The 26,953-nt window shown below is 33.7% G+C and overlaps 1 protein-coding gene across 1 annotated transcript; it reads right to left on the bottom strand.

The window, feature by feature from the left end:
• Positions 1 to 14,082: 14,082 nt before the first annotated feature.
• LOC148620496 (uncharacterized) lies at positions 14,083 to 25,987 on the bottom strand. The gene is made up of 6 exons (XM_088581407.1): positions 25,839 to 25,987; positions 25,091 to 25,267; positions 20,492 to 20,633; positions 16,983 to 17,131; positions 16,005 to 16,113; positions 14,083 to 15,328 (listed from the first exon to the last, which is right to left on the bottom strand). Exons 2-6 carry the CDS (start codon positions 25,149 to 25,151, stop codon positions 15,271 to 15,273), a joined length of 519 nt encoding a protein of 172 aa, XP_088437533.1. The 5' UTR covers positions 25,152 to 25,267; positions 25,839 to 25,987; the 3' UTR covers positions 14,083 to 15,270.
• Between the last annotated feature and the right edge of the window lie 966 nt (positions 25,988 to 26,953).

Genomic DNA, 26,953 nt, shown 5'->3' with positions numbered 1-26,953 from the left:
AATTGTATTTTGATTATTTCTTATGTCATTTTTCAGGACTAAATATCAGACGAAATGTGGAAACAGCGATAATCTAGAGTGGTGTTACCATAGACGATTCATTGTACATTTTAGCAGGAAAAATGACATCTTTTGTTGTGGATTCTAAAAGGGAGAACACTAGTAAAAAAGTTTTCTATAGTTTTAATAGATGGAAGAAGTTTGCAAAAGATAACTTATCCGATTTACCAGCTGAACCTGTACATATAGCTCTTTATATAACTAAATTAATAGACGACCACTATTCACCTAGTGTAGTAAATTCAGCTGTTTCTTCCATAAAATGGGCACACAATCTTAACGGTTTCATTGATCCTACAAACAATTCTTTTGTTATATCTTTATTAGAATCAGTTAAAAGACTTAACGGTATGCTCATTGAACTTTGTTCTATTTACGAACATTCTACGGACATTTTAATAGTCAGAGACCTTACTATGATTTTATTGTCTTATACCGGATTTTTCGTTTTGATGAAATCAGTAAAATCAAATGTAAAGATATTCATATTTGTGACAATTATTTAAAAATCAGGATTGGCAGTAGTAAAACAGATCAATACAGACAAGGCAACGAGATTTATATTTCAAGAGGTCAAACTATTGCCTGTCCATATAAAATGTATGTTCCTTATTTAAGATTAACTGGATTAGATCCTCAATCTGAACAATTTGTTTTTAAACCCATATTTAGATGTAAAGGTGTTTGTAAACTTATATATAAAAACAAACCAATTAGTTATACTACAGCTATAGAGAATATTGTTAATAGGCTTAAGTCAGTAGCATCTAGTCTCAATCTAGGTCTTCATTCATTACGTTCCGGTGGGGCTACGGCCGCTGCCATATCTGATGTTAATGAAAGGTGCATTAAGAGTCATGGGAGATGGAAAACTGATTTTGTAAAAGATGGTTATATCGAAGACACATTAGATAAGAGAACATCAGTTTCACAGAAACTTGGTCTTTAAATTTTTGATTTTCTTTCATACTAACCCCCTTTTTTTGATTATTTTCTATGCTCACTGGGCTATCAGCAATATGATATATATATGATATATATTTGATTAAGTATGCCTATATTTATTACAGTTTGAGATATGGAAGTATAATTTCTCACGTTTCGTAGTATAGGGAGAAATTATTGTATTAACGGTACGAGACCTGGCGTAGTGATATTTATCACGTGTTATCAATTTTGAGCGGGAAATGTTTTCCCGGTTGGTCACTTTCTAGCCCAAGTCAGTGAGGGCAACACACAAGTTCAAATAATTATAAGATTAATTACGGTACAAATATGTTTATAACAATACTTTTCTAATTAATATTTAAATTTTTTTTATTATATAAGTCCGAATATAACTCTTGAGACGATTTGTCGCATTGGTATCGCACACAGGTTTCCAACAATTTCTCCACTACACTTGAATGTAGTTGACCGAAAGATTTCGTTTTTTCTGGATTTTCCTGGCCGGCGAGATCGTCAGTAATGCAGAATTAATAATTGTACATGAACAAATAAGTGTTTATGTATACTTAATTATTTTTATGAAACATCACATGTATTTTCCCGACTAAATTGTGCAACACAATGTGTGTGTGATGCACAATTTAGTCGGAAAAATACATGTGATGTTTCATAAAAATAATTAATTGTATTGTATATTACTTGTACGAATAAAATAAAATCCAGTGTCCACAATGCTCACTGGGCTATCGGCAATATGATATATATTTGATTAATTATGCCTATATTTCTTGGAGTTTCAGTTATGGAAGTAAAGTGTATACGAAAAAAAATCCTGAATATGTTCAAACGAACATCAACTTCTTTCTGGTACTTTACCATACAGTTATTTATTTCACTCGTCTTTGCATTTGTTATAGTTTCTTTGTTTTTTTTTTTTTAATCAATGCAACTGACTGAAGCAAATCGGAAAAAAATAGCACATGCATACTGAACTTTTCAGTCACACGTCTGTCCGATTACATGCTTTTGTTCATTTCCTGAATTCTTATGATTGCGTACCAATCTCGTGAATTTACGGCAAAATATCAAAGAATCAAAGCAGAAGAGATCGCAAATACAAATACGATATGTGAAAACTGAAGACAAAATGATCTACATACATATTGACGAAAACAGGCAGGCACTTTGTTTGAAAACAGTTATCTTTCTACGGGCCTTTGTCTTTTTGCTTTTATTTCTTTTTGTTTCTTCCCCGTGCAGGTCCGGGTGTCAAAAGAATAGGCCTGCAGCAGCGCGAAGCTTGTCGTGAAAGGCGACTAAAAAGTGCCGGGGGCTAGGCGCTCTGTGGAATGGGGTACCCCTGGCGTGTTACATGCTAGGGTTGCAGGGCTATAATACGGAAAACCTTATCGTGTTGGGAAAGATGCCAAGTTCCTCGCACGTTAAAAAAACCCTGCTGTGGTATTCGATAGGAGTAGGGACCTTTGCGCTCGGCCGCAGGAGGCTAAATTGCCCGACCCTACCCATTACTCCTTTTTTTCTAGTGGCAATCAAAATATCTCGACTCTCATATCCTTATCTCCCATCCCTCTTTTCATTTCATCATCATCATCATTTCATGTTCATTTTATCATTCATTTCATGTTTATCGCCTGAATATAGCTGAAATACTGCTGCTCGGGTGCTAAATCCCAACAATCAATTAATCAATCATTCTTTTTGCGTCTGATTACAGCTACATATGTATGATTGTATGACCATGCACAGTCAAATGTACAAGTAATTGTTAACAATAAATTATATCTATTCAAACGCCCATTTTGTTCACTTTAGTCAAATTTTGACCCTCTCCACGCCTAACATGCTCATTAAAAAGAATATTTTTTCGTACTAAACACTAAATAGTGCTGTTGTAGTCTTAACATATCAAAGCGAATCTAGTGTTAAATGTCTAATCCATCATTTTTCGCACGGATGTGAAATAGAATATGTCTACTAAAATGTTTTGGATAGACATTCTTTGTCAATTTTATGGTATCACCCGTGTTTTTTTTTTTTTTTTTTTTTTTTTTTTTTCAGCCTCACATCTTGACCTACACTTAGAAATCGATGATAAAGGAAAACTATTGACCAAACTTTATGACAAACGTGATGACTTTTCATTCAGAATTGTCAACTTTCCTTCCATCTGTGGCAACATCCCTTCGCCTCCTGTGTATGGAGTGTTCATATCACAACTCATACGTTATGTCAGAGCTTGCCGAAACTACGCAGACTTCTTGTATCGCGCTAGAACTCTAACAAATAGGCTTCTGGAACAGGGTTATGTTGCTACAAGATTGAAGTCATCACTACAGAAGTTTTATGGTCATCATCATGAACTCGTGGATCGTTATGGTGTATATAGTACGGGTCATAGTTTTCCTTTCCTCGTTTGTCTACCCCGGACTTGACTTTTTATGAGCAGCTCGGCGGGTTTTTCTAGAAAAGCAGAGGACGCTTACCCTACCGGTGCACTTGGTCCATGCTCCCAGTTTTTAGTGGAGTTGCTCATTAACTGTGTTACTTTGTATGTATGATTTTAGTTAGTATATGTTATTTGTTGTGTATGTCTATTTCCATGTCTGGTCTTTGCTACTGGATTACATTCTTTTGATTACCGCTATAACCTTGGTTCCGTTGATTACTATTTAAGAAGATTTATTTAGTCTTCATTAAAAAATGAATAATTTTATCCTTTAGAATTTTAATAGGAAAGAAAAATGCAATTTGACTTATCATTTTAGTAAAAAGTTGATATGATGAGTAAATATTCTAATTTAAAAAGTACTTGATTTTTATTCCGCCATCTTTGGATGTATGTTACTTCAATAACGTACATCAGTTCAAGACCAGTGAATTTAGTTTAATTACAATATTCTTAGGTATGCGTTCCAATATAAAAAAAAACAAACAAAAATATGTAATTTTGCCAGACAAATCACAACCTATATACGATTTCCTTTAAGATGTACAGGTAATTGAGGTTATGTCTATTCCAGCGGCGCCCATTTTGTTAAATTCATTCAGATTTTGACCATCTCAAAGACTACGATTGCTCGTTAAAAAGATCATTTGTTTCTAACTAAACACAAAAAAAATCACTGCTGTACAAAGTATTAAAACAACAAAGCAAATCTAATGTTAACTGTGTTATTCAATGTACATGTTTAATCAAACATTTTCTGTATTGGCGTCGAAAAAATATGCCTACAAAAGTGTGTTAGGTTTGCATTTGTTGTTAATTTTGAAGATAGACGAACTCAGTTTTTGTCCGATATAATACAAAAATCGATGATTTAGTTGGAACTTAACTAACTCAACCAAACAAAGTGCTGACAAAAATAATGTTTTATTAGATTGACAAAACATAGACTGACACAAAATTCTCACCATCTGTATTAGTCACTAAGCGACAGTGAATAGTCTTTTTTTAGGTGCGTTTATTAAACACAGGCGGAAGGAGTCAAACCATATTTCTATCGAAAATAACGTATATATATGACGACTCTATTCGCTACACTGCTACACTGATCAAATTGATACAGGGAAGATAATGTAAGCATAGCAGTGGCGAAAAATTCCCAACGATGTTAGAACTGTCAAATTTGCGAAGCAAATTTTTGTCGTTCTCTCCGCGGACCTCGAGGTGACATCTATGGCAATACCATCTGCACAAAGTTTCGGGCCAAAGTATGGGACAGTTTATTTTAGATGTTATTATGTAGGATAGAGGATCAAATTAATCATGCATGTCACAAGAAAGCAATATTATACAAACGTCTCAGAATGTGACGACTCTATATTGATTTCTTGTGACATGCATCATAAATTGATCCTCTATCCTACATTTGCAGAGACGTTGATTTGACTTTAAATACGTCGATGCATAATATTTCATATTAGTTTATTTTTTAAATAATATCTTGGAAATTATTTGCTGTGTAGAAGTTTATTAAGCTTTCCTTGAAGAAAGTTCCACACATTTCTTTATCGAATGAGACTTTGCCAATAGCAACATAACGGTGCACTTTAAACAAAATGTAGCAGACTGTCCACGACAGGAAAGTTACGTGTTAACAGAATAATTTGAGCGAACTCGTTAAAAATGTTGGGTAAAAATGGGTGTTGTCTAACCTTCCGCTTCCAAAGTGGCCACAATTGTTTCAGTGTAGTGTACAATAAAAACAAAATTTGTAAAAGAGTAAATTCAATCCAGTGTAAGACTAAACTGCTGCTGTGGTAGACTACATATCTATTATTATTTCAGTCATCACGAAAAAAGGGGAAATGTAACGAACATGTAAAGATAGCTCTTTGATAACAAAATTCATGCTTCGACGCAATCTCAAATCTGATTTATGATCAAAGGAAGTAATTGTATATCTCATTAAACTTATAAGATGGTTAGAGTTACATTATTTTTTGGAAAGTTAAAAGAGTGCAGGTCACTTGTAAATGGTGGGAGTTGTTGCAGTGTGTATTCTCAGAAGGATGCAATGTGCGCATATCATTCAATGAAGATAAATGTTCTCGGCGGTGGTGTACAGCCCGTAGAGTAATCAAGCAAACCAAGATTCTTCCGGAAATCAAACGAACGTAATATAAGAACAAAGACCAGACATGGAAAACAGATATACACAATAAAAAAAATAAAATAACCAAATAATACGTGCAAAGCTACAAAAGTAAATGAGCAACTCGGGATCCACCAACCTTATCTACTCATAAAAAGTCAAGTAGTGATGCCTTTAATCTTGTAGCAACATAACCATGTTTCAGAAGCCTAATTGTAAAAAGTCTAGTGTGTTATTCGTCCCATTCTGTGATATTTTAGGAAAAGATTGTACGTTGGGATTCGGATGAGCATTCAGAATGAAGGAATAGAGACGTCAGTTTATAAGCATTTAGTTATTTATTCATGATAAGCAATGAATATTTTGAATGGCGGAATGCGTAATCTTAATGTGAATGGGGGTGTTGAATTGAGAAATACGGGAATCGATTAAAAAAAACTTTATTTGGTTTAAAATTGTATTTACTTATAATATAAAAATGGATGTTGACACGCTGAAGCATTGAATGACATAAATTACAGTTGATAATAATAACTCTATGAGAAAAATGCAGTGAGGATTTAACCGCACATTCTAAATTCTAAATTAAAAAATCGATGTGACAAAAAGGAAGTATAGGATATTGATTATGATGTAATTGTCAGCCTTATTTGACTGTTTTACAGCTGCACAGAAACATTTTTTGGGGGGATACATTGCCATGATAGAAAAACTAAACACTTATTACAGTAAATTATACCAGGATAATCTTTTTGGCAGGACGTTTGTGATTGTGTTTGTCCCTTGCAGATAGCTGGAGTGTTTTTGTTTCTTCTTCTAAATTTGATTAGTCAGCGCTTGTCATTTGGTGACAGTCTCAGTTTCTCATAATTACAAAATTTATCAAATACCCTTACTCAATTTTACGCTTTCGATAACTGAATTTGTATGTATAAATTAATTATAAAATTCAATTAAAAGAAAAACCAAATCCGTGTTTAAAAAGTTCAGAAAATACAACAAAGAACAACTTGCAAATAAGACTACTTCAAGATATTTACATAATCTGGATTACGCATTTGGTTGTATTCATTCAAGACATGGTTAAAGAAAAAAAGATTTGAAGATATATATTTTGTTGACGTTTATACAAATCTTGTATAATTAAATAATAAAATATATAAAATAGCGGTACATTCGAAACACAGCGAAAAGTTAAGCATGTATTCCTAGGTTTTAATGATAAATGTTAATACATTGTATCAAATACGACCCGCATCACCGCGTACAAGGGCCGTAGCTAACCATTGTCACTGATGATAAAGCGGAAATACGATACAAAACATATGTTATCAGTAACCTATTTTTGAGAACAAATGCAAATTTAAATCGTACACAGCTTCTTTCAAATATCATATTTGCAAGATGTTTGTCATTGCTGCATTCCACATCTCTAATTATGCATCAGTGTACTGCACACATATTATCTGTTTATTATTGACCAATTATGATTCTCTGCTTATAGTTAGTTATTACACAGAATTGTGTATTTAGAAGATTTCAATGAACTTAAAATGAATCAAAGTAAAATTCATTGTTAAGCATTATGTTAATGTGCAAATGCAACTAATTTTATTTGAGCATAGCAGTGAGGACTTTCCCGTTCCAGAAGCCTAATTGTAAGACGTCTAGCGCAATACAAAAATTTTGCATAGTTATGGCAAGCTCTGGCATAACGCGTGAGTTGTGATATGAAAAATCCATACGCAGTTGTGGAAGGGATGTTGCTACATATGAAAGAAAAGTTGATAATTCTGAATGAAGTCATCACGGTTGTCGTAAAGTTTGGTTAATACGTTTCTAGGACACCGATCGCTATGTGTAGGTCTAGATATGACCCTGACTTCATATAAAATATAAAATAAGACAAAACATATGGAACTATAATCGAGAGAACCATGATTTCAGCGGAAATTAAAAAAAGGGTAATCCAAGTCCAAATACCTAAACACTGAAAACAGAAATGTACGACAACGAAAATAAAGTAACTAAAATAATACATACAAAGTAACAAAAAGAAATGAGCAACTCGGACCCTACTAAAATCTGGGAGCATGGACCAGTTGCACCGGTAGTGTAAGCGCCTCTGCTTTTTTTAACACGACCGTGTTACTCATAAAAAGTCATGTCCAGGGTAACCATGAAAGTATGTTAGCAGCTGCGCAGGTTAATAAACGTGTTAACTATTTCTATAAACCATAGACATCGTTACGTATACAGTGTGTTAAAGGCCTTGCCTACAATTCCTTTAGAAAAAAACTCATGAATAAGAAATGCAATTACTGATTAACTTCAAAATATGGGCGTGTAATTTTTTACCAAACTGCATATAAAAATTCTAAAATATTAGTCTTAGATCAGAAATGCAAAAGATGGGTATGCTGTACACAAATTTCAAGGAGTAACATTCCATATGACGCCTTAGAACTAAGCATAAAGGGAGTTTGAGATAAAACAAAAAAAAAAAAATTGCGTATACATGTATCTTCGTTTCGATGATTATTCCAAATTTTGTCATAGCTTCCTCAGAACAAATACAGATCAGACATGTTACTGTATTCCGTCAATGAAAAAAAACTGACCAATTAATAACAAACATAAAGATGTAACAAAGAAGCAACAATTGATACTCATGTTGAACAGGTCGGCCCCCGAAATTCAACTTTGGCAAATGTGTATAGATATAGCTTAACATTAATAAAAAGTGAGTAATTAGACAACAAAACCGTTTTGTTTTTTTTGCCGTATGCTAATGCAAAATACAAACCTAATTGCAAAATATGTGGGTTCAGTCCAAATTTGAGAAAATATATGATTTCATTACATTCCTCTCTGAATGAAAATGAAGCCAAGTGCAAATGACTTTGTCAAAAATCTTATATTTCGTCCATTCTATTGAACATTTTTGAACGAATCCAGTTATCCAGAAATCAAATAAGGGTCTTTTCAAATGAGGAAAGCATCCTTGAGCGAAATCATATTGACAGATCGCTGAAGGTTTGACATGCATGTTTCTGATTTTTCAAATGTTGCCTGATTCTTACAAACACTTACATCCAATAAACATTTATGTTATATACAGAATGTAACTTATCCAGAAGGAAATAAATCAGTATAAATTCACCTTTTATCCAACCGTTCAAACGCAAGAATTTCACTGCTGTATCCCAAATTATTACGTCAGTGTACTATGCTTTAACAGAACGTCTTCATGAATGACCATTTATGACGCCGCTTATGCTAAATAGACTAAAAATAAGATCATTGAAAAGGAAATTCAAACAAAACATGAATAAGTTTATGATTACTTGGAGTATGCTTTACGAACCATTGAAAGCAGAGGCATAACGACTGTTTGAACATTCGAGAGATATATTCAGATCATGCACATACGCAGAGTCTAATAAACAATATGAAGTGCATTGGACCATTAACTTCATGTATATCACACTGTAAGTGCAGGGTGTGTACATTAAATTTTATTTAACAAAACCGTATCGATAGGCCCCTTGTGAATTCGCTTGACACGAGTGTGTATTGTATACCCAGCCGTAAGTCGGTAATCCCGGTCAAGGTGCGAAGTAATTAAAAAATGCTAAACTCTTACAAACTAAACAATCAAACCAAATCAAATAACTGTATTGCGATTAAACATATGGTATACATAAGTAGTGACTATGATAAAACATTTGGACGTAAAAAAAGAATGAATATTAAACATGTGGTGAAAATACGGTTGTCCTCAATTCGAAAGACGGTTTTAAAAGAAGTTTATAACTCAAAATCTTCAACAACAAAAAAAGCACTCCTTTTTAACAGACATTCTTTTTTCCAATATTGTATTATCCGAATATCTAGGGAAATATATGTATTTTATTTAAACAAAGATTCTCTCGAATTGTGTCGTTAACAACTAATACAAAATGGAGCTTCATCTTCAATTTTAGAACTCGAAATTTTAATAGTTGCTATCTGCCTCAGCGGTTTGGCACTTTCAATGATGGATTCTACTTTCATTTTACACTAAAGCCCGTAAGTAAAGTGCTCATTTTGAAAAAAAGTGCAAAATTATATGCATTGTACATTCAGCTAAATAGAGTTGTCCATAAAAATACCCAAGAATACCCCCAAAACATTATAGAATAATCATGATAATTATAGAAAACAAATATTTTCTATTGAGACGTGATGGTTTTTTTTAAAGAAAATGTAATACAGTAAGTAAATACTGAATTAATAATATAATTAGAGACGACTTGCAGCCGTAACATATGCATGCAAAAATCATAAGAATGTATAAGAGTCATATAATTATGACAATATTGTATGGGAAAATAAGAGAAATATTTTTTGTTTCAAAATCGTCCGAATGGATGGCCCTTTAAAAAGCTAATCTTGTTATAATATATTAAACAAAGTTTGAACCCCTTCGAAAGATCAACTCCCAATTAAGGATATATGGGTCCTGCCGCCGTTGACGCACTTTTCACGTGCACAATGTATGCGTAATTCTACACAGACGAATACTTGTAGAATTATCGGAATCAACTATACATTAGGTTTTAGTACAGTAAAGGAATAATGAGTTTTATTGACTTAAATTCGAATATTAGCCTAAATATGATTAAAACTGCCGATACAATACAAAATAAAAAAGTGCACCAATACGGGATATAGTCGTCCAATTCGGGATTAAGCCGTTCCCGTACAATATGTCATACTGGACTGGTTAAAGTCCATACTGGCTCAGTGTATTTGACTAGTTATTCAATAAAGGTATAATTGCGTAAGGTTTTTCATATTGGCTAAGTTATTTGTCCTCGGCTAGAAATATAGGAATTCGTCTACGCTTCAATCAAATATGGCTAGTCTCGGAACAATAACTAAGCCAATATAGAAAACCTTACGCAGTAATACTATTGTATAAATTTGGTATAAAATGAGTGTAAATTATATCAATTGTCATTCCATGCAATTATTCCCTCCCAATTTCAGTGGGAGATACGACCGGCACATCTTCTCTAGGGCCCTCACCTGGTGTATTCTTAAAATATATGACATGAAGCAAAATACTTCGAACTCCACACTATATACTAGCAAAAGAAACAAAGAACATATATGATAAAACGCAACAAACGCACCAGTGTATTACCAAAATACAGAAAGAAATTTTTGCCAGAAATCTGCTTTTTCAGTAATGTCTTTCCCAATTGTCTTGCAACTCTTCATATTAACACACCCAGTCTAAAATCCTGAATCCGCCCTTTAGCATCCGTTATATTTCGGTGCTCAACGTTGAAGAGAAAGTCACAAATGTAAAATAAGATTTCTTAAATATTAGCCATTACCATACACTGATTAAGGGATATACAATATGTCACAGCAGTAATATGAAAGAAATGTATTTAGGGGCGGATCCAGGATTTTAAATTGGGGGGGGGGCACAGTTAGAATTTCGCCGGAGCGGAGCGAGGCGAAACAATTTTTGAGGTTAATTTTTTCAAATATTCTTCTAGAGATATTTTTTGTGGTCAAATTAGCGAGAGATCAAAGTTTCAAAGTAAAACCGCCTAAATTTACCCCTGACAACACATGCTTTGAAAATTTTAGCGGGGCTGCACGCTCGCCACGCCCCCGCCTGAATCCGCCCCTTATGTTTATAGCTAAATCATGGGTACCTATTGTATGATTTAAGTAAATGATATACTCACTACAAGTGAATGTTAAAAGATAATCACCCGCAAGTTTTTAACTATTGTCGCGTTTTTTTGGTAAATTATCAACTATAAAGAACTACGAATTCCTTTAACTTTTTCAATTGTTAATTTTCAAACAAAACATTTTCACATTCAACTATACGTGAATACACATCACACATTATCCAGCAGACGATCAACAACACTCCCAAAACCTCTCCTCCGATGCCGGAGTCGTACCCAATTTCAAGGTAGTAATAATTTATTCAGTCCCAGAAACCAGACAGAGAAAATAGGAATATAACACTATTTACTCCCTGTATACTACTAGTATACAAGTTTACTTGTATTCCAGTTGCAAGAGAATATAATTATACGTCCCTGGATGTACGTGTGCATTGTCGAATAGCCCAGATATATTCTCCGATCTTGCTACTCTCGTATAAATTCTTTTATTTTAAGTACGCTATAATAGTGGAATAAAGGGATGATGAATTGGGGGAGGGGGAGTCCAGGCTATTAACTGCTCATTTTTTTAGTAAATTTTGCACGTAATTAGTAAACTTTCTCATAAGGGCGGAACCATCTGATCTACATTTACATGTATATATTACAGACTATTTATACCGCATGCACTTCATCTGCCATTTTCGATTCTTCAATCTTGTCCAACCGATAACTCAATAAAAACTTAAGCATCTGTGAGTCCCCCGGTTTTTACGGTTAAAGGACAAGTAGCTTATAGTTCATTACATTAAAACTATTACAGTAATATTAGTCAATATGGTTCATCAACACGATGGTAAGGGAAAATGTGTTGAACATTTTTGGGATTTTTGAAAGATATTTTCCATTCATCGCATAATTCAATGCAAAACTGTTGAAGGGGTCTTTTTTCAACTTTGAACTACGTAAAAGTTAAGTGACAAGGCCTATATTGGATTTCTCTGGCTATGCATATTATTGAAGGGGAAAATAAGACGATCGGGTAGTGTATACTGAAGTCTCTGGTGAATTCTGAATGGATATACATATTCGTTATGCATAGTAGACAATGTTTTTGCTACATCGGTGTCTTTGAAAATTGATGTGGCTTTGGCACTCATTGACCTACTTAAAACTTTCAGCCTCATATCTTGACCTACACTTAGAAGTCGATGGTAAAGGAAAACTATTGACCAAACTTTAAGATTGAAGTCATCACTACAGAAGTTTTATGGTCATCATCATGACTTGTGGATCGTTATGGTGTATCCATCTGCACCATGAAAACTGATTTATTCAACGGATCATAGTTTTCCTTTCCTCGTTTCTCTACCCCAGACTTGACTTTTTATGAGCAACTCGGCCGGTGTTTCTAGGAAACCAGAGGACGCTTACCCTACCGGTGCACCTGGTGCATGCTCCCAGTTTTTAGTGGAGTCCGAATTGCTCATTTACTTTTGTTACTTTGTATGTATGATTTTATTTACTTTATGTTCTTTGTTGTGTATGTCTGTTTTCCATGTCGGGTATGTGGCCCTGGATTACATTCTTTTGATTACCCTGTGGCCTTGGTTCCCTTGATTACTCTTTCATTCCTTTCAAAGTTAAAGACCTCACGGCCTTTAGCCACTCTGACAGAGAACCAATGTCTTCTTGTTCTCGTTTTATCCATTTTCTTGCATAGTCCTCGACGGCATCCATAAGAACTTTAAAGTTATAATTCCATTTTATGGAGCGTGGTTCAGGGTACTTGGGTTGGATTTTTAGACCCTTTTAATATGAATTTAACAAATCATGATGTGCTTAATTAATCGATAACGAGTTCTTCGGTCGGGTATCCCAAAGGCTAGGCTCTGCTACCTCCAACTACTAACAGAATCCCCGTAAGGGTCGGCCGTGCGAGATCCGTAAGGATAATCAAGACCGTAAAAAAACCCAATCATCAACAATCGTTGTGGCTATATTCGATACAAAGTGATGCCTTGTAGTTATGATACAGGGGACAGTGAATTATAGAATTTTCGTCTTAAAAAAAATATTCTGACATTTCAGATGACTGTGAAATAAAACCTGTCATTTTTCTCTCGGACTTTCTCCTGTTAAAAATTTAAAATTCATTTGAAAGTTGCTACATTGTATGAAATGTAGAAAATTTGTATAATAAAAAAAGGATAATCAATTGGTCATTAACTTATGAACTAAAATATACTGATCTACTATATAGTTTCAAAAAGTTTCAAAACTAAATGAAAACTTAAGTAACAGCTGCCTAATTTGCAATATTGAGTAAATTTTCAAGGGGTTTTGGGTTTTTTTACATTTTGCTCGGCTCCAAAGTTTAATTTCATATAATGATAACAAAGAAAAATCAAACGCAGAACAATGTTTAATGAATTAAAACCTGAATGCATCATCGACTGTTATTAACAACCTGTTGAAACCAACGAGTCATAGTCACGGTCAGGTACTAACGTGATTGCCGACACGTGCCGGGAAGTCCTTGCACGAAAGACTTAATAACTGACCGTTTTATGTCATTTTTGAAAATTATTTTAGTGCATTAGAAGCATTTTTAAAAGCATTTTCTACTAGGATTGGACGTAGGAGTGTTTCAAAATTAACTAAAATCATTCGAATGCTAAATCTAGAATTGAAATTGTGGAAAATTGTGTGTAACTTATTAGACGGGTCAAGGAGTAAAATATAGATTACTATAAAAATGAATAGAAGAAAAATCAGTCAGTACAATTATATATATTACAAATAAGCCTTGCACAGTATAAAAATTTGGTGGTGTGTTCATGAGTATTCTAGATGCCTTGATATACAAACGTTCATGTGATAATGGAACACAGCGCCTATCAATTTGAGAAAATTTCTCAAATTTGATGAATATGAATATATCAAATAAAAACAAATATTTATTCTACTCCATCGCCTACATCTCTCTGTAAATTTGATGGTACTCCGACGAATTCGTAATGTTTATTTTAAACTGATGACGTGTATTTTTTCCCTTTTTCACGATTTGGTTTTACATATGGATCTATTGTTAGTTCCGAATGCATACAGACTTGACGTGCGTGGTGAAAGTATTATCAAACTGTAAATACACAGCAATTTATGCAGCTTTACAAGATATTCCGACAACTAGTGTTTAATTACGTAATATTCACATCCAAATATCATTTAATATATTTTACTATAATTATTTTACTTATTTCAAAAAGGAAAGGTTTAAGTAGTGAACTTTGACCTGCTAACTTAAGGGAGATAGCTCTTTTTATTTTGAAAAGTAAAAAATCTTTTTAAAAAATAACATAGTAATTTGACCATAGTAGAGACTAAAACAATCTTACCACAGCCTGACACCGTATAAACAACATTTTCGGCGCAAGTCTGAAATAGTCTGAACGTGAATGAACAGATACTGAATACGAAAGACTGAACCGGCTAAAATAGACTGAGCAAGACTTAAATTGTTACGGCCGATAACAGTCTTAACAGCTACTGAACGACTGAATTAGTCATAACAAATTTTTATGTTTTATCACACGAATACTGTGATAGTACTTTAATTCTTGGATCTGAATTTTGGTGGATTAGGGATGAAATAGTTCATGGATTCTAGAATTCGGGGTTCGGAGGTTTTCAGTATACATATGAATAAAAATCTCCTTTTCGATGGGAACCAAAATTTGTTGATTGGCCTTCCAAGAAAAAACACGAAAAATTGGTGCCCCACGAAAAATAGTACTTTCACACTAGTAATTCAACCAATTTTTATTACATATGAGATATACACCATTTTATTTGTTCAATTTTAAACTTCTGAAAGTAATTAAAACGTGTTAAACACAAAATGTTAGCACACCCTTTACATCACTGCATTTAAAGTTATCAATAACATAAACGGCTGTTCAACTCTAACAGATAAGAAGTAAACCTCCAGTTAATGCAGAAACAGCTAGTTTTGTACCAACCCTACAAAAAGTAAGAAAAAGGTATTTCTTATAATTACAAAAGGACTTTATCTTATTATTACATGCTTAACTCACTATTGTTTCCTTAAAAAAGAAGTTAAAAGTTCCCGCAATAAAAAAAAGTAAACAAGACGATCGCAATCTATGCTCTGTGCACTCTGTGTACTCTTTTTCTTAGTTGGTGAAAAATGAAAGAATAAAAAACGGATATAGTGAAATGCAATACAAGCACAACCGCATGAACTAAATCAAAATAGTTACTTCCTCCAGAGATCTAAAACAAAAAAAGTCGTCAACAAGCGCAAACAAGCCTTTAAGCAAGCAATAAAATGATCCAAAAACAAAAGGTTACAAATGTCAGTGTCCATCTTAGAATCATGCGTTTATTGTTGCATTTCCTGACGTTCTTTGCAACATTGACAAATGAAAACAGGTTATCCGATTCTAGACAAATATATCCAGTTCGTTGCAAAGTATTTGATGAAGAAAAGGAAAAAATATATGTATATAAATTCAAGATAAAGAGATACAAAAAAATCAATGGTATTGTATATTAAGTTAACAAAAGCACTTTAATGAAAAACAAATGATTAAAAACCAAAATAGTTGCTTTCATTATCAAACCAAAATATTTAAAATACTTTATAAAACTTAGTAAATTGTTAAAAGCTACATACTTTTTAGCTATGTCTTTTGACGTCGAATCTTTCTTTTTCTGTTGTGCGGCGACTACCGGTGCAGCCATAGGATTGTTATATGCATATGGATTTGCACCCCATGGCGCACCTAAGGCATAAAAACATCGTACATATGAAGGTAGTATAAATAATGAAAGTAACTTTTATATCAACAATGGAAACGATAATTTTCTTTTTTTTTTTTTTTTGGATTTACTTCAAAATCAGTCTGGTATGACTCATGTGGACTACTGAGTGAATGTGCTCGAGTTATAAAACATGATTTTCCAAACGATATCAACTTAACTTAGGTGCTAACAGTGTCCTATGAAACAACACAATTCTTTGTTCCCTTAATGAGTCTTTCAATAATTAGGTTAAAAGGTCCATTAACTAAATATTTAAGTTTAAATTGTCAGAGACAATTTAAAACTAATCAACGAACGGCCAATTGTATATGTTGTATTCTGATGTTAAATAAGTTTTTTTCTTTTATCATTTACTACATATTTTATATGTACCTACTCGCGCTGGTCTTACTATTAACATTTCATTGCAAATACAAGTACATGACCTTCATCGATGTTTTGGTTTATTGCCACTTACAGATTTAAATAGGTAGACTTATGGTAAGGGACACAACTCTTGAAATATGTGATATGTTTGTATCATATTCAAATCACCAAAGCCTATCAAGCTTTCAATTGAATCAGAATGAAATCAATCCATGTTTCTTTGATGCTTACATGAGATTAATGTAAATTGCTGAATACAAACGTTCTAATTATTTTTAAGAGTTGTATCTTTTATCCTACGTCTACCTCCTTTAGCAAATATATATCAATTTAACTTTGTAGAAGCTAACTAAATCGGTTTAGAAGAATCGTAAATTTAAAGATGCACCAAAGTAGATTGGACATCACAGAAAAAGTACAAACTAGATAGCGCACCTTCTTTTTACGGTGTTGTAATACTCACCTATCGCTGGATTTTGGGGGACAGGACTAATTACTTGACCTGCAGTCTCTGAACCTTTGTTACATCGTTTAACACAATAATACACAGCCACAATACTACCAATTAAAAGAAGACCACTCACTCCAATCCCAACATATCCACCTGTAGATCTGGAAAAAAAACTCCTGTGTATGTTCAAACGAACACCAACTACTTTCTGGTATTTTACCATACAATAAATTATTTCACTCGTCTTTGCATTTGTTATAGTGTCTTTGTTTTTTAAATCAATGCAACTGACTGACAGCACTTTCGGAAAAAATAGCACATGCTTACTTAACTTTTCAGTCACACGTCTGTTCGATTACATTCTTTTGTTCATTTCCTGAATTTTTATGATTGCGTACCAATCTCGTGAATTTACGGCAAAATATCAAAGAATCAAAGCAGAAGAGATCGCAAATACAAATACAATATGTGAAAACTGAATACAAAATGATCTACATACATATTGACGAAAACAGGCATAGTAAAGGCAAGTACATGTATAACTAAAACAATAAAATAACAATGACAAGCACAATAAAACCTAAAATATAATACATATATTCTCTGACAAAAAATCGCGAAAAAATCAGGTGCAAGCGGCAACAGTCCAATTTCATATCAGTAAAATGCAGCAAGCGTCAACTTTGTTTGAAAACAATTATCTTTCTACGGACCTTTATTTCTTTTTGCGTCTGCTTACAGCTACACATGTGTGATTGAATGACCATGCACAGTCAAATGTACAAGTAATTGATAGCAATAAATTATGTCTATTTACGGGCCCGTTTTGTTCACTTCAGTCAAATTTGACCATATCCACGCTTAAAGTGCTCATTTAAAAGGACATTTCTTTTTTCTTACTAAACACTAAAAATAGCGCTGTTGTAGTTTGAAAATATCAAAGCAAACCCAGTGTTAAATGTCTAATCCATCATTTTCTGCACTGATGTGAAATAGAATATGTCTACTAAAATGTTTTGAATACACATTCTTTGTCAATTTTATGGTATCACCCGTGTTTTTTAAGAAGATTTATTTAGTCTTCACTGAAAATTAATAATTTTATCAACAAGAATGTTTAATAGGAAAGAAAAATGCAAATTTAACTTATTATTTTAGTAAAATGTTGATATGATCAGTAAATATTTTAATTTAAAATGTATTTGATTTTTATTCCGCAATCTTTGGATGTATGTGACTTCAATTTAGTTTAATTACAATATTCGTAGGTATTCGTTCCAATATAAAAAAAACAATCAAAAATATGTGATTTTGCCAGACAAATCACAACCTATATAGCATAATAACAGCAAGAACGATTTCCTTTAAGATGTACAGGTAATTAAAAACAATCGATTATGTCTATTCCAGCCAGCGCCCATTTTGTTTAATTCATTCAGAATTTGACCACCTCAAAGACTAAGATTGCTCGTTAAAAAGATCATTTGTTTCTAACTAAACACAAAAAATCACTGCTGTAGACAGTATTAAAACAACAAAGCAAATCTAATGTTAACTGTGTTTTGAATGTACATGTGTAATCAAACATTTTCTGTTTATGAGTGGAAAAAATATGCTTACAAAAGTGTGTTAAGTTTGCATTTGTTGTTAATCTTAAAGATAGATGTGTTGACGAACTCAATTTTTGCCCGATATAATACAAAAATCGATGATATAGTTGAAATTTAACTAACGCAACCAAACAAAGTGTTGACAAAATAATGTTTTATCAGATTGACAAAACGTAGACTGACATGAAATGTTCGCTATCTGTTTCAGTCACAAAGCGACAGTGAATGGTCTTATTTCTAGGCGCGTTTGTTAATCACAGGCGAAAGGAGTCGAACCATGTTTCTATCGAAAATGTAATCATTTCACATAATCAAGGGAACCAAGGCCACAGCGGTAATCAAAAGAATGCAGTCCAGGGACAAAGACCCGACATGGAAAACAGACATACACAACAAAGAACATACAGTAACTAAAATCATACATACAAAGTAACAAAAGCAAATCAGCAACTCGGACTCCACTAAAAACTGGGAGCATGGACCAGGTGCACCGGTAGGGTAAGCATCCTCTGCTTTTCTAGAAACACCCGCCGAGTGGCTCATAAAAAGTCAAGCCCGGGGTAGACAAACGAGGAAAGGAAAATTATGACCCTTTGAATAAATCAGTTTTCATGGTGCAGATGGATACACCATAACGATCCTCGAGTTCATGATTACGACCGTGGAACTTCTGTAGTGATGACTTCAATCTTGTAGCAACATAACCCTGTTCCAGAAGTCTATTTGATAGAGTTCAAGTGCGATATAAAAAGTCTGCGTATTTTCGGAAAGCTCTAGCATAACGTATGAGTTGTGATATGAACACTCCATACGCAGGTGCTGAAAGGATGTTGCCACAGATGAAAGGAAAGTTGAGAATTCTGAAGAAAAGTCATCACGTTTGTCATAAAGTTTGGTCAATAGTTTTCCTTTACCATCGTGACCAAGTGTAGGTCAAGATATGAGGCTGACTTCACAGTGTCTGTAGTATCCTTAATCTCAAGTTCTTTTGGGTAGATGCGATGTATCGAATCCCCGAAGTTAGGATTGTTTAAAGATAATACGTCATCTATATAGCGGAAACTGTGATTGAAGGATCTAGCCAAACGATATTCTTTCTTTCTGATCAGATCAGCTATAAAGTCAGCCTCATAAGAGTGAAGGAATAGGTCAGCAAGTAAAGGAGCACAATTTGTTCCCATTGGAATGCCGACCGTTTGTTAATTTCTATTCCTAATCGCTACACTACTACACTGATCAAATTGATCAAATTGATACAGGAAAGATAATGTAAGCATAGCAGGGACGAAAAATTCCAAACAATGTTAGAACTGTCAAATTTGCGAAGCAAAATTTTGTCGTTTTCTCCGCGGACCTCGAAGTGACATCTATGGCAACACTACCTGCACTAAGTTTCGGGCCCTAGACCACTTGGCCAGCGGGGCTATACAAAAGTAAAGCTTTCGCTGTCCGGGTCATTTCTTCTCGTAGGATTAATCTAGAGATGTAACTTAGTACACAATGTATGGTAGCATACGACAGCTCATCTAGGTGTTGAGATGATCTGTCCCGTACATGATAATTACCTTACACCTAACCGAACTGTTCCGTACTTCATGTACCGCACATCGTGTACAAAGTTGAAGCCCTAGACTAACCCTAGGAAGAGGCATGATCCGGCTAGCGGATATAACATACATGGCCGAGTGGTCTAGGGTGCTGGACGTTGTGTAGGCGATGTTGCCATAGATGTCACAGCGGTACGAGTTCGAGTCCCGCGGAGGGAACTACAAAAATTTGCTCCGTATATTTGATAATTCTAACATTGTTGAGAATTTTTCATACACTGCTACATATATATAAGTCCATTTCCATTCCACCAAGCATCAAATTGTATTGCTTAAATCTTTGATCAAATTCTCCACTACTTACACAGATGCCTTGTAAGTGTTATAATAAATAGAGCAGCAGGGGCTGTAAGAATCGATCCTACAACAACCATTTGAACAATATTTTTTCTTATATGTGAGATATCCCACCTTCTGTTCACAAATATAGGCGGCTGATACGAAGTCTGAAAGAAAAAAAACAAATACAAATAAGAGTAAAATAAAGTAATAGAAAAATTAAGGGAACAATATTGTATTATTTAAAACAGCATAAAGAATACAAACGCATTTAGGAGTAAAATGGTGGTAATCAAAATAATATATCCCAAGGATAAGACTCTCATTAAAAACAGTTTGTTTGTTTGTCTGTCTGTTGGGGTTTAACACCCGAGCAGCGATGTTTCAGCTATATTCAGGCAATAAACATGAAGTGGATGATAAAATGAACATGAAATGATGATGAAATGAAAAATGGGATGGGACACAAGGATAATGGGGTAGAAAAAATTTGATTGCCACTGGAAATAGGGAGAGGTGGGTAGGGTCGAGCAATTTAGCTTCCTGTGGCGGAGCCCTATGGTTCCTACTTCGGGAGAATACCACAGTAGGGTTCTTTAACGTGCGAGGAACGTGGCATCTTTCCCAACACGGTGCATCACTATGGTTTGTGGTCAGGTTTTCTGTACTATAGCCTAACAACCCCAGCATGTAACACGCCAGGGGTACCCCATACCACCTCCTGGGGTACACAACCCAGTTGCTCTGTGGGCAGAGCGTCCTAGTCCCCGGCTAGGGTTCTGAGCACTATTTAGTCGCCTTTTACGACAAGCTTAGCGCTGCTACAGGCCTATTCTTTTGACACCAGGACCTGCACGGGGTCATTGAAAACCGAAATACATTACAAAAAACATGAAATAACCACACATGAAAGGTACAAAGAAACATAAGTCAATGAACAAACCGGACTGCGTTAAAACACCGGAGCATGGACCAGGTACATAATGCAGTATAGTAAACGCCATCTGTTTTACGCTCGGAGTAGACAAAAGAGGAAAGGAAAATTACGACATGGTGAACAAAGCGGTTCGCATTGTGCAGATTTGTAAAAAAAAAAGATACATATACCATGGAAAAGTAAAAGCTTGGGGATATGTAAACATAATAACTACCCAAACAATAACATAGAAATAAAAGGCAACAGGATTGCAGTATGTAGACTTCATCAATTATTATAACATTAAATAACAGTATGTTTTATCGACCCATATTGTGAAAAAAAATGACAATACACAAGCAACATAAATAAAGTAAAAATGAATTCACCGAACATATAATATGAGGGAAACGACAGTTCTGTATATGTAGAATGTAAGACCGGAACCATGAATGACTAAAAAATATTCTGTTTGGAGTGAAGAACTTTATCGACACGAAATAGACGATTGTGCATTTGCAGAGACGCTGATTTGACTTTAAATACGTCGATGGATAATATTTCACATTAATTTATTTTTTAAATAATATTTTGGAAACGATTTGCTGTGCAGTTTATCAAGCTTTCCTAGAAGAAAGTTCCACAAATTTTCTTTTCCGAATGAGACTTTGCCAATAGCAACATTACGAAGCACTATAAACAAAATGTAGCAGGCTGTCCACGACAGGAAAGTTACGTGTTAACAAAATAATTTGAGGGAACTCATTATGCTCCGTCCATTATAGTGAAAATATTATATTAAGAAATTGGAAAGAAATATGATACAATGCATAAATTGACAAAAAAGTCAAGGACAAATCGGTTAAATTGAATTGACCACTATATTCTTGATTTGTTACTTTCATTTCAATTAAAATGTTGGGTAAAACTAGGTGTTATATCTAACCTTCCACTTCCAAAGTGGCCACAATTGTTTCAGTGCAGTGTACAATTAAGTCAAAAATTATAAAAGAGTAAATTCAATCCAGTGTAAGACTAAACTGCTGCTGTGGTAGACTACATATCTATTATTATTTCAGTCATCACGAAAAAAGGGGAAATCTAAAGAACATCTAAAGATATCTCTTTGATAACAAAATGCATGCTTCGATGCAATCTCAGATGTGATTTATGATCAAAGGAAGTAATTGTATATCTCATTAAACTTATAAGATGGTTAGAGTTATATTATTTTTTGAAAAGTTAAAAGATTGCATGTCTATTGTAAATTATGGGAGTTGTTTCAGTGTGTATTCTCTGAAGGATGTAATGTGCGCATATCATTCGATGAAGATAAATGTTCTCGGCGGTGGTGTACAGCCCGTGGAAGAGTTAAGAGTAATCAAGCAAACCAAGATTCTTGTGGAATTCAAAAGAACGTAATGTAAGAACAAAGATCAGATATGGAAAACAGATATACACAATAAAAAAAAGAAATAAAATAACCAAAATAATACGTGCAAAGCAACAAAAGTAAATGAGCAACTCGGGATCCACCAAACTTATCAGTTCATAAAGTCAAGTAGTGATGACTTCAATCTTGTAGCAACATAACCCTGTTTCAGAAGCCTAATTGTAAAAAGTCCCATTCTTTGATATGGTAGGAAAGATTGTACGTTGGTATTAGGATGATGATTTAGAATGAAGGAATAGAGACGTCGGTTAATAAGCATTTAGTTATTTATCCATGAAAAGCAATGGGTATTTTGAATGGCGGAATGCGTAATCATAATGTGAATGGGGGTTGTGAATTGAGAAATACATGAATCGATTAAAAAAGCTTTATTTGGTTTAAAATTGTATCTAACTTATATAACAATAGATGTTGACACGCTGAAGCATTCAATGACATAAATTACAGTTGATAATAATAATTCTATGATAAATATGAAGTAAGCATTCTAAATCCGAAATTAAAAAATCGCTGTAACAAATGAGTAATATAAGAGATTGTTTATGATGTAAAGTGTCTGCCTTTTTATGCTTTTGATTGAAACCATCGATGTGTTTTTTTCGGCGGGGGGAGGGGTGGGGGGGCTTTGCCATGATAAAAAAAACTAAACACTAATTACAGCAAATTATAGCAGGATCATCTTTGTGGCGGGACGTTTGTGATTGTGTTTGTCCATTGCAGATAGCTGGAGTGTTTTTTCTTCTAAATTTGATGAGTCAACTTTTGTCATTTAGTGAAAGTTAGGACAGTCTCAGTATCTCATTATTAAAAAAAATTACCAAACATCCTAATTCATTTTTTATATAAAATAGCAGTACATTAGAATCAAAGCGAAAAGTTATACATGTATTCCTACGTTTTAAGGATAAATGTTAATACATTGTATCAAACACGACGCGCATCACCGCGTACAAGGGCCGTAGCTAACCATTGTCACTGATGATAAAGCGGAAATACGATACAAAACATCTAATATTAGTTAACTATTTTTTAGAACAAAAAGTTAAAAGGTGCAAAGCTTCTTTCAAATATCAAATTGTATAAAATTGCAAGATGTTTGTCATTGCTGCACACACATTATCTGTTTATGGTTGACCAATTATATTACTCTGCTTATAGCTAGTTATTACACAGAATTGTGTATTGAGAAGATTTCAATGAACTTAAAATGGGTAAACGTAAATTTCATTGTTCAGCATTATGTTAATGTACAAGTGCAACTAATTTTATTTGAGCATAGCAATAAGGACTTTCTCCCGTTCCAGAAGACTAATTGTAAGAAGTCTAGCACAATACAAAAAGTTTGCGTAGTTACGGCAAGCTCTGGCATAACGCATGAGTTGTGATATGAAAACTCCATACGCAGTTGCCACATATGAAAGGAAAGTTGATAATTCTAAATGAAAAGTCATCACGGTTGTCATAAAGTTTTGTTAATAAGTTTCCTTAACACTGATCGCTATGTGTAGGTCTAGATATGACCCTGACATATGGACATGTAATCAGGGGAACCAGTATTCCAGCGGAAATCAAAAGAATGTAATCCAAGCCCAAAAACGAGACATGGAAAACAGACAATTACGACAAAGAACATAAAGTAACTAAAATAATACATACAAAGTAACAAAGGTAACTTAGCAACTCGGACCCCAGTAAAATCGGGGAGCATGGACCAGGTGCACCGGTAGTGTAAGCGCCTCTGCTTCTTTAACACCACCGAGTTACTCATAAAAATTCATGCCCGGGGTAAACATGGAAGCATGTTAGTAGCTGCGCAGGTTTATACACGTGTTAACGCATGCTAATTATTTCTATAAATCATAAACATCATTACGTATACATTGTGTTAAAGGTCTTGCCTACAATTCCTGTAGACAAAACTCATGAATAAGGACTGCAATTACTGATTATCTTCAAAATATGGGCGTGTAATTTTTACCAAATTGCATATAAAAAAATTTAAATATTAGTCTTAGATCAGAAATTCAAACGAAGGGTATGCTGTACACATATTTCAAGGAGTAACATTTCATATGACGCCTTAGAACTAAGCATAAAGTGAGTTTGAGGGAAAAAAACAACAAATTGCGTATACATGTATCTTCGCTTCGATGATTATTCCAAATTTTGTCATAGCTTCCTCATATCAAATACAGATCAGACATGTTACTGTATTCCGTCAATGAAAAAGTAAAGAAGAATTGAAAAGCACTTACCAATTAATAACAAACACAAAGATGTAACAAAGAAGCAAAAATTGATGCTCATGTTGAACATTTCTCTGTCCTATGTAATGTAAAGCATTCAAGGTTGAATTGCAGAGATAAACGCGGTTTTACTTCAGTTCCCATGCATTATGACGATAAGAGTAACCTATAGGTTTGTTCGTTCATCTGAAATAATAAAATGTCATGAAAACTATACCTAATATTTTATGTCGAATTCTTTATATAGTTAAACTTAAGTAAAGAGGTAGGTTCGGCTTAAGTCAAGGTCGGCCCCCGAAATTCAACTTTGTCAAATGCATATAGGTATAGCTTAACATAAGTAAAATGTGAGCAATTTAATTTGACAACAAAACCGTTTTCTTTTCTGATGTATGTTAATGTAACATAAAAACCTAACTGCAAATATGTGAGTTCTGTCCAAATTTTAGAAAAGATATGATTTAATTACATTTCTCTCTGAATGAAATATAAGCCAAGTGCAAATGACTTTGTCAAAAACCTTATATGTCTTCCATTCCATTGAAACATTTCTGAACGAATCCAGTGATGCAGAAATCAAAGAAGGGTCTTTTCAAATAAGGTAAGCATCCTTGCATGAAATCATATTGTCAGATCGGTGGAGGTTTGACGCATGTTTCTGATGTTTCAAAGTTTGCCTGATTCTTACAAACACTTACAGTTATATCATATACAGAATGTAACTTATCCAGAAGTAAATAAATAAGTATAAATTCACCTTTTATCCAACCGTTTAAACGCAAGTATTTCACTGCTGTATCCCAAATCTCTAATTATTACGTCAATGTACTATGCTTTAACAGAACCTTATTATGAATGACCATTTATTACGCCGCATATCCTAAATGGAATAAAAATTAGATCATTTAAAAGGAAATTTAAACAAAAAACACAACTCATACTCATACATATGCGTCTATATACTAATGTAGTGGAAAAAACAAATATACACCTCATGTTTTCAACGTTTTGCTTGGGTCACCTTAAGGTATAACATGCCTTATAATTTCTAGAATATAAATTTTCAAAACAAACTTTTTTCTGGCGATATTAATAAAACTAAAATTACCTATAACTTTCAATGAAACTAATTTCCCCAACATAGGCTCCTTTAAAAAGCAATTAAGACCAATTAACTCCCCTTTAAAGATATTTTAATGATGTTGTCTAATTTCCATGCCAAAAAAAAATTGATAAATAATTTTAACAAATATTTTTACATCATTTCAAACAAAGTTGATTTATAAAAAATATAATTGTCTTTGTTTTGCAAGATGACTGAAAAGAAATGCATGGTTTTTTAACTATTTTTACGTAATTTGCCGAAATGGTAAAAATCAAACATGCATGTCAAAACTCCACCGATCTGACAGTATAATTTCACCCAAGGATGCTTTCATTATATGAAAAAAAACTATTATTTGATCTCTGCATCACTATATTTGTTCAGAAATTTTTTGATAGAATGTTAGAAAAATAAAGTTTTTTTTACAGTTATCTACCATAAAATGTTAATTTTCGTTGTATTATAATGCAGTTTACCAACATCAAATGAAACACATTATATTTGGTCCTTGATTCTGATTGTATAAATAGTAAATAAAACAAACTTTCAAAATGGTGTTGTTTTAGTTACCATGTTTTAGCTACTGTCTGATTCTTACAGCCATTGACACTTAACTACTTAACAATACAATGATACGTTGAAACAAAGAAAAAAACGACGAGATGAGTTGGCATCTGAACATTATGTTAAAGGCGTTGTAAGCATATCATACAGAAACTTTCACTGATAAAACAATTATGGAAGAGAATTATGTGTGAGTGCATATA

Source organism: Perna viridis, chromosome 4 (genome assembly GCF_037379345.1).
Source record: "Perna viridis isolate PV_CMFRI_1.1 ecotype Kerala chromosome 4, ASM3737934v1, whole genome shotgun sequence".
In the NCBI taxonomy this organism is placed as follows: Eukaryota; Metazoa; Mollusca; class Bivalvia; order Mytilida; family Mytilidae; genus Perna; species Perna viridis.
Note: the sequence above shows the minus strand (reverse complement) of the source record. Positions and strands in the feature narration are given on the sequence as shown.

Bases quoted from the DNA above. Each gene is read 5' to 3' on its own strand.
- LOC148620496 (XM_088581407.1), bottom strand. From the start codon at position 25,151: ATGTTCAACATGAGCATCAATTTTTGCTTCTTTGTTACATCTTTGTGT. The intron at 20,634-25,090 runs GTAAGTGCTTTT...TTTTTCTTTCAG, and splicing joins TTTGTGTTTGTTATTAATTG to ACTTCGTATCAGCCGCCTAT. The intron at 17,132-20,491 runs GTAAGTAGTGGA...TTTTTTTTCCAG, and splicing joins AACACTTACAAGGCATCTGT to ATCTACAGGTGGATATGTTG.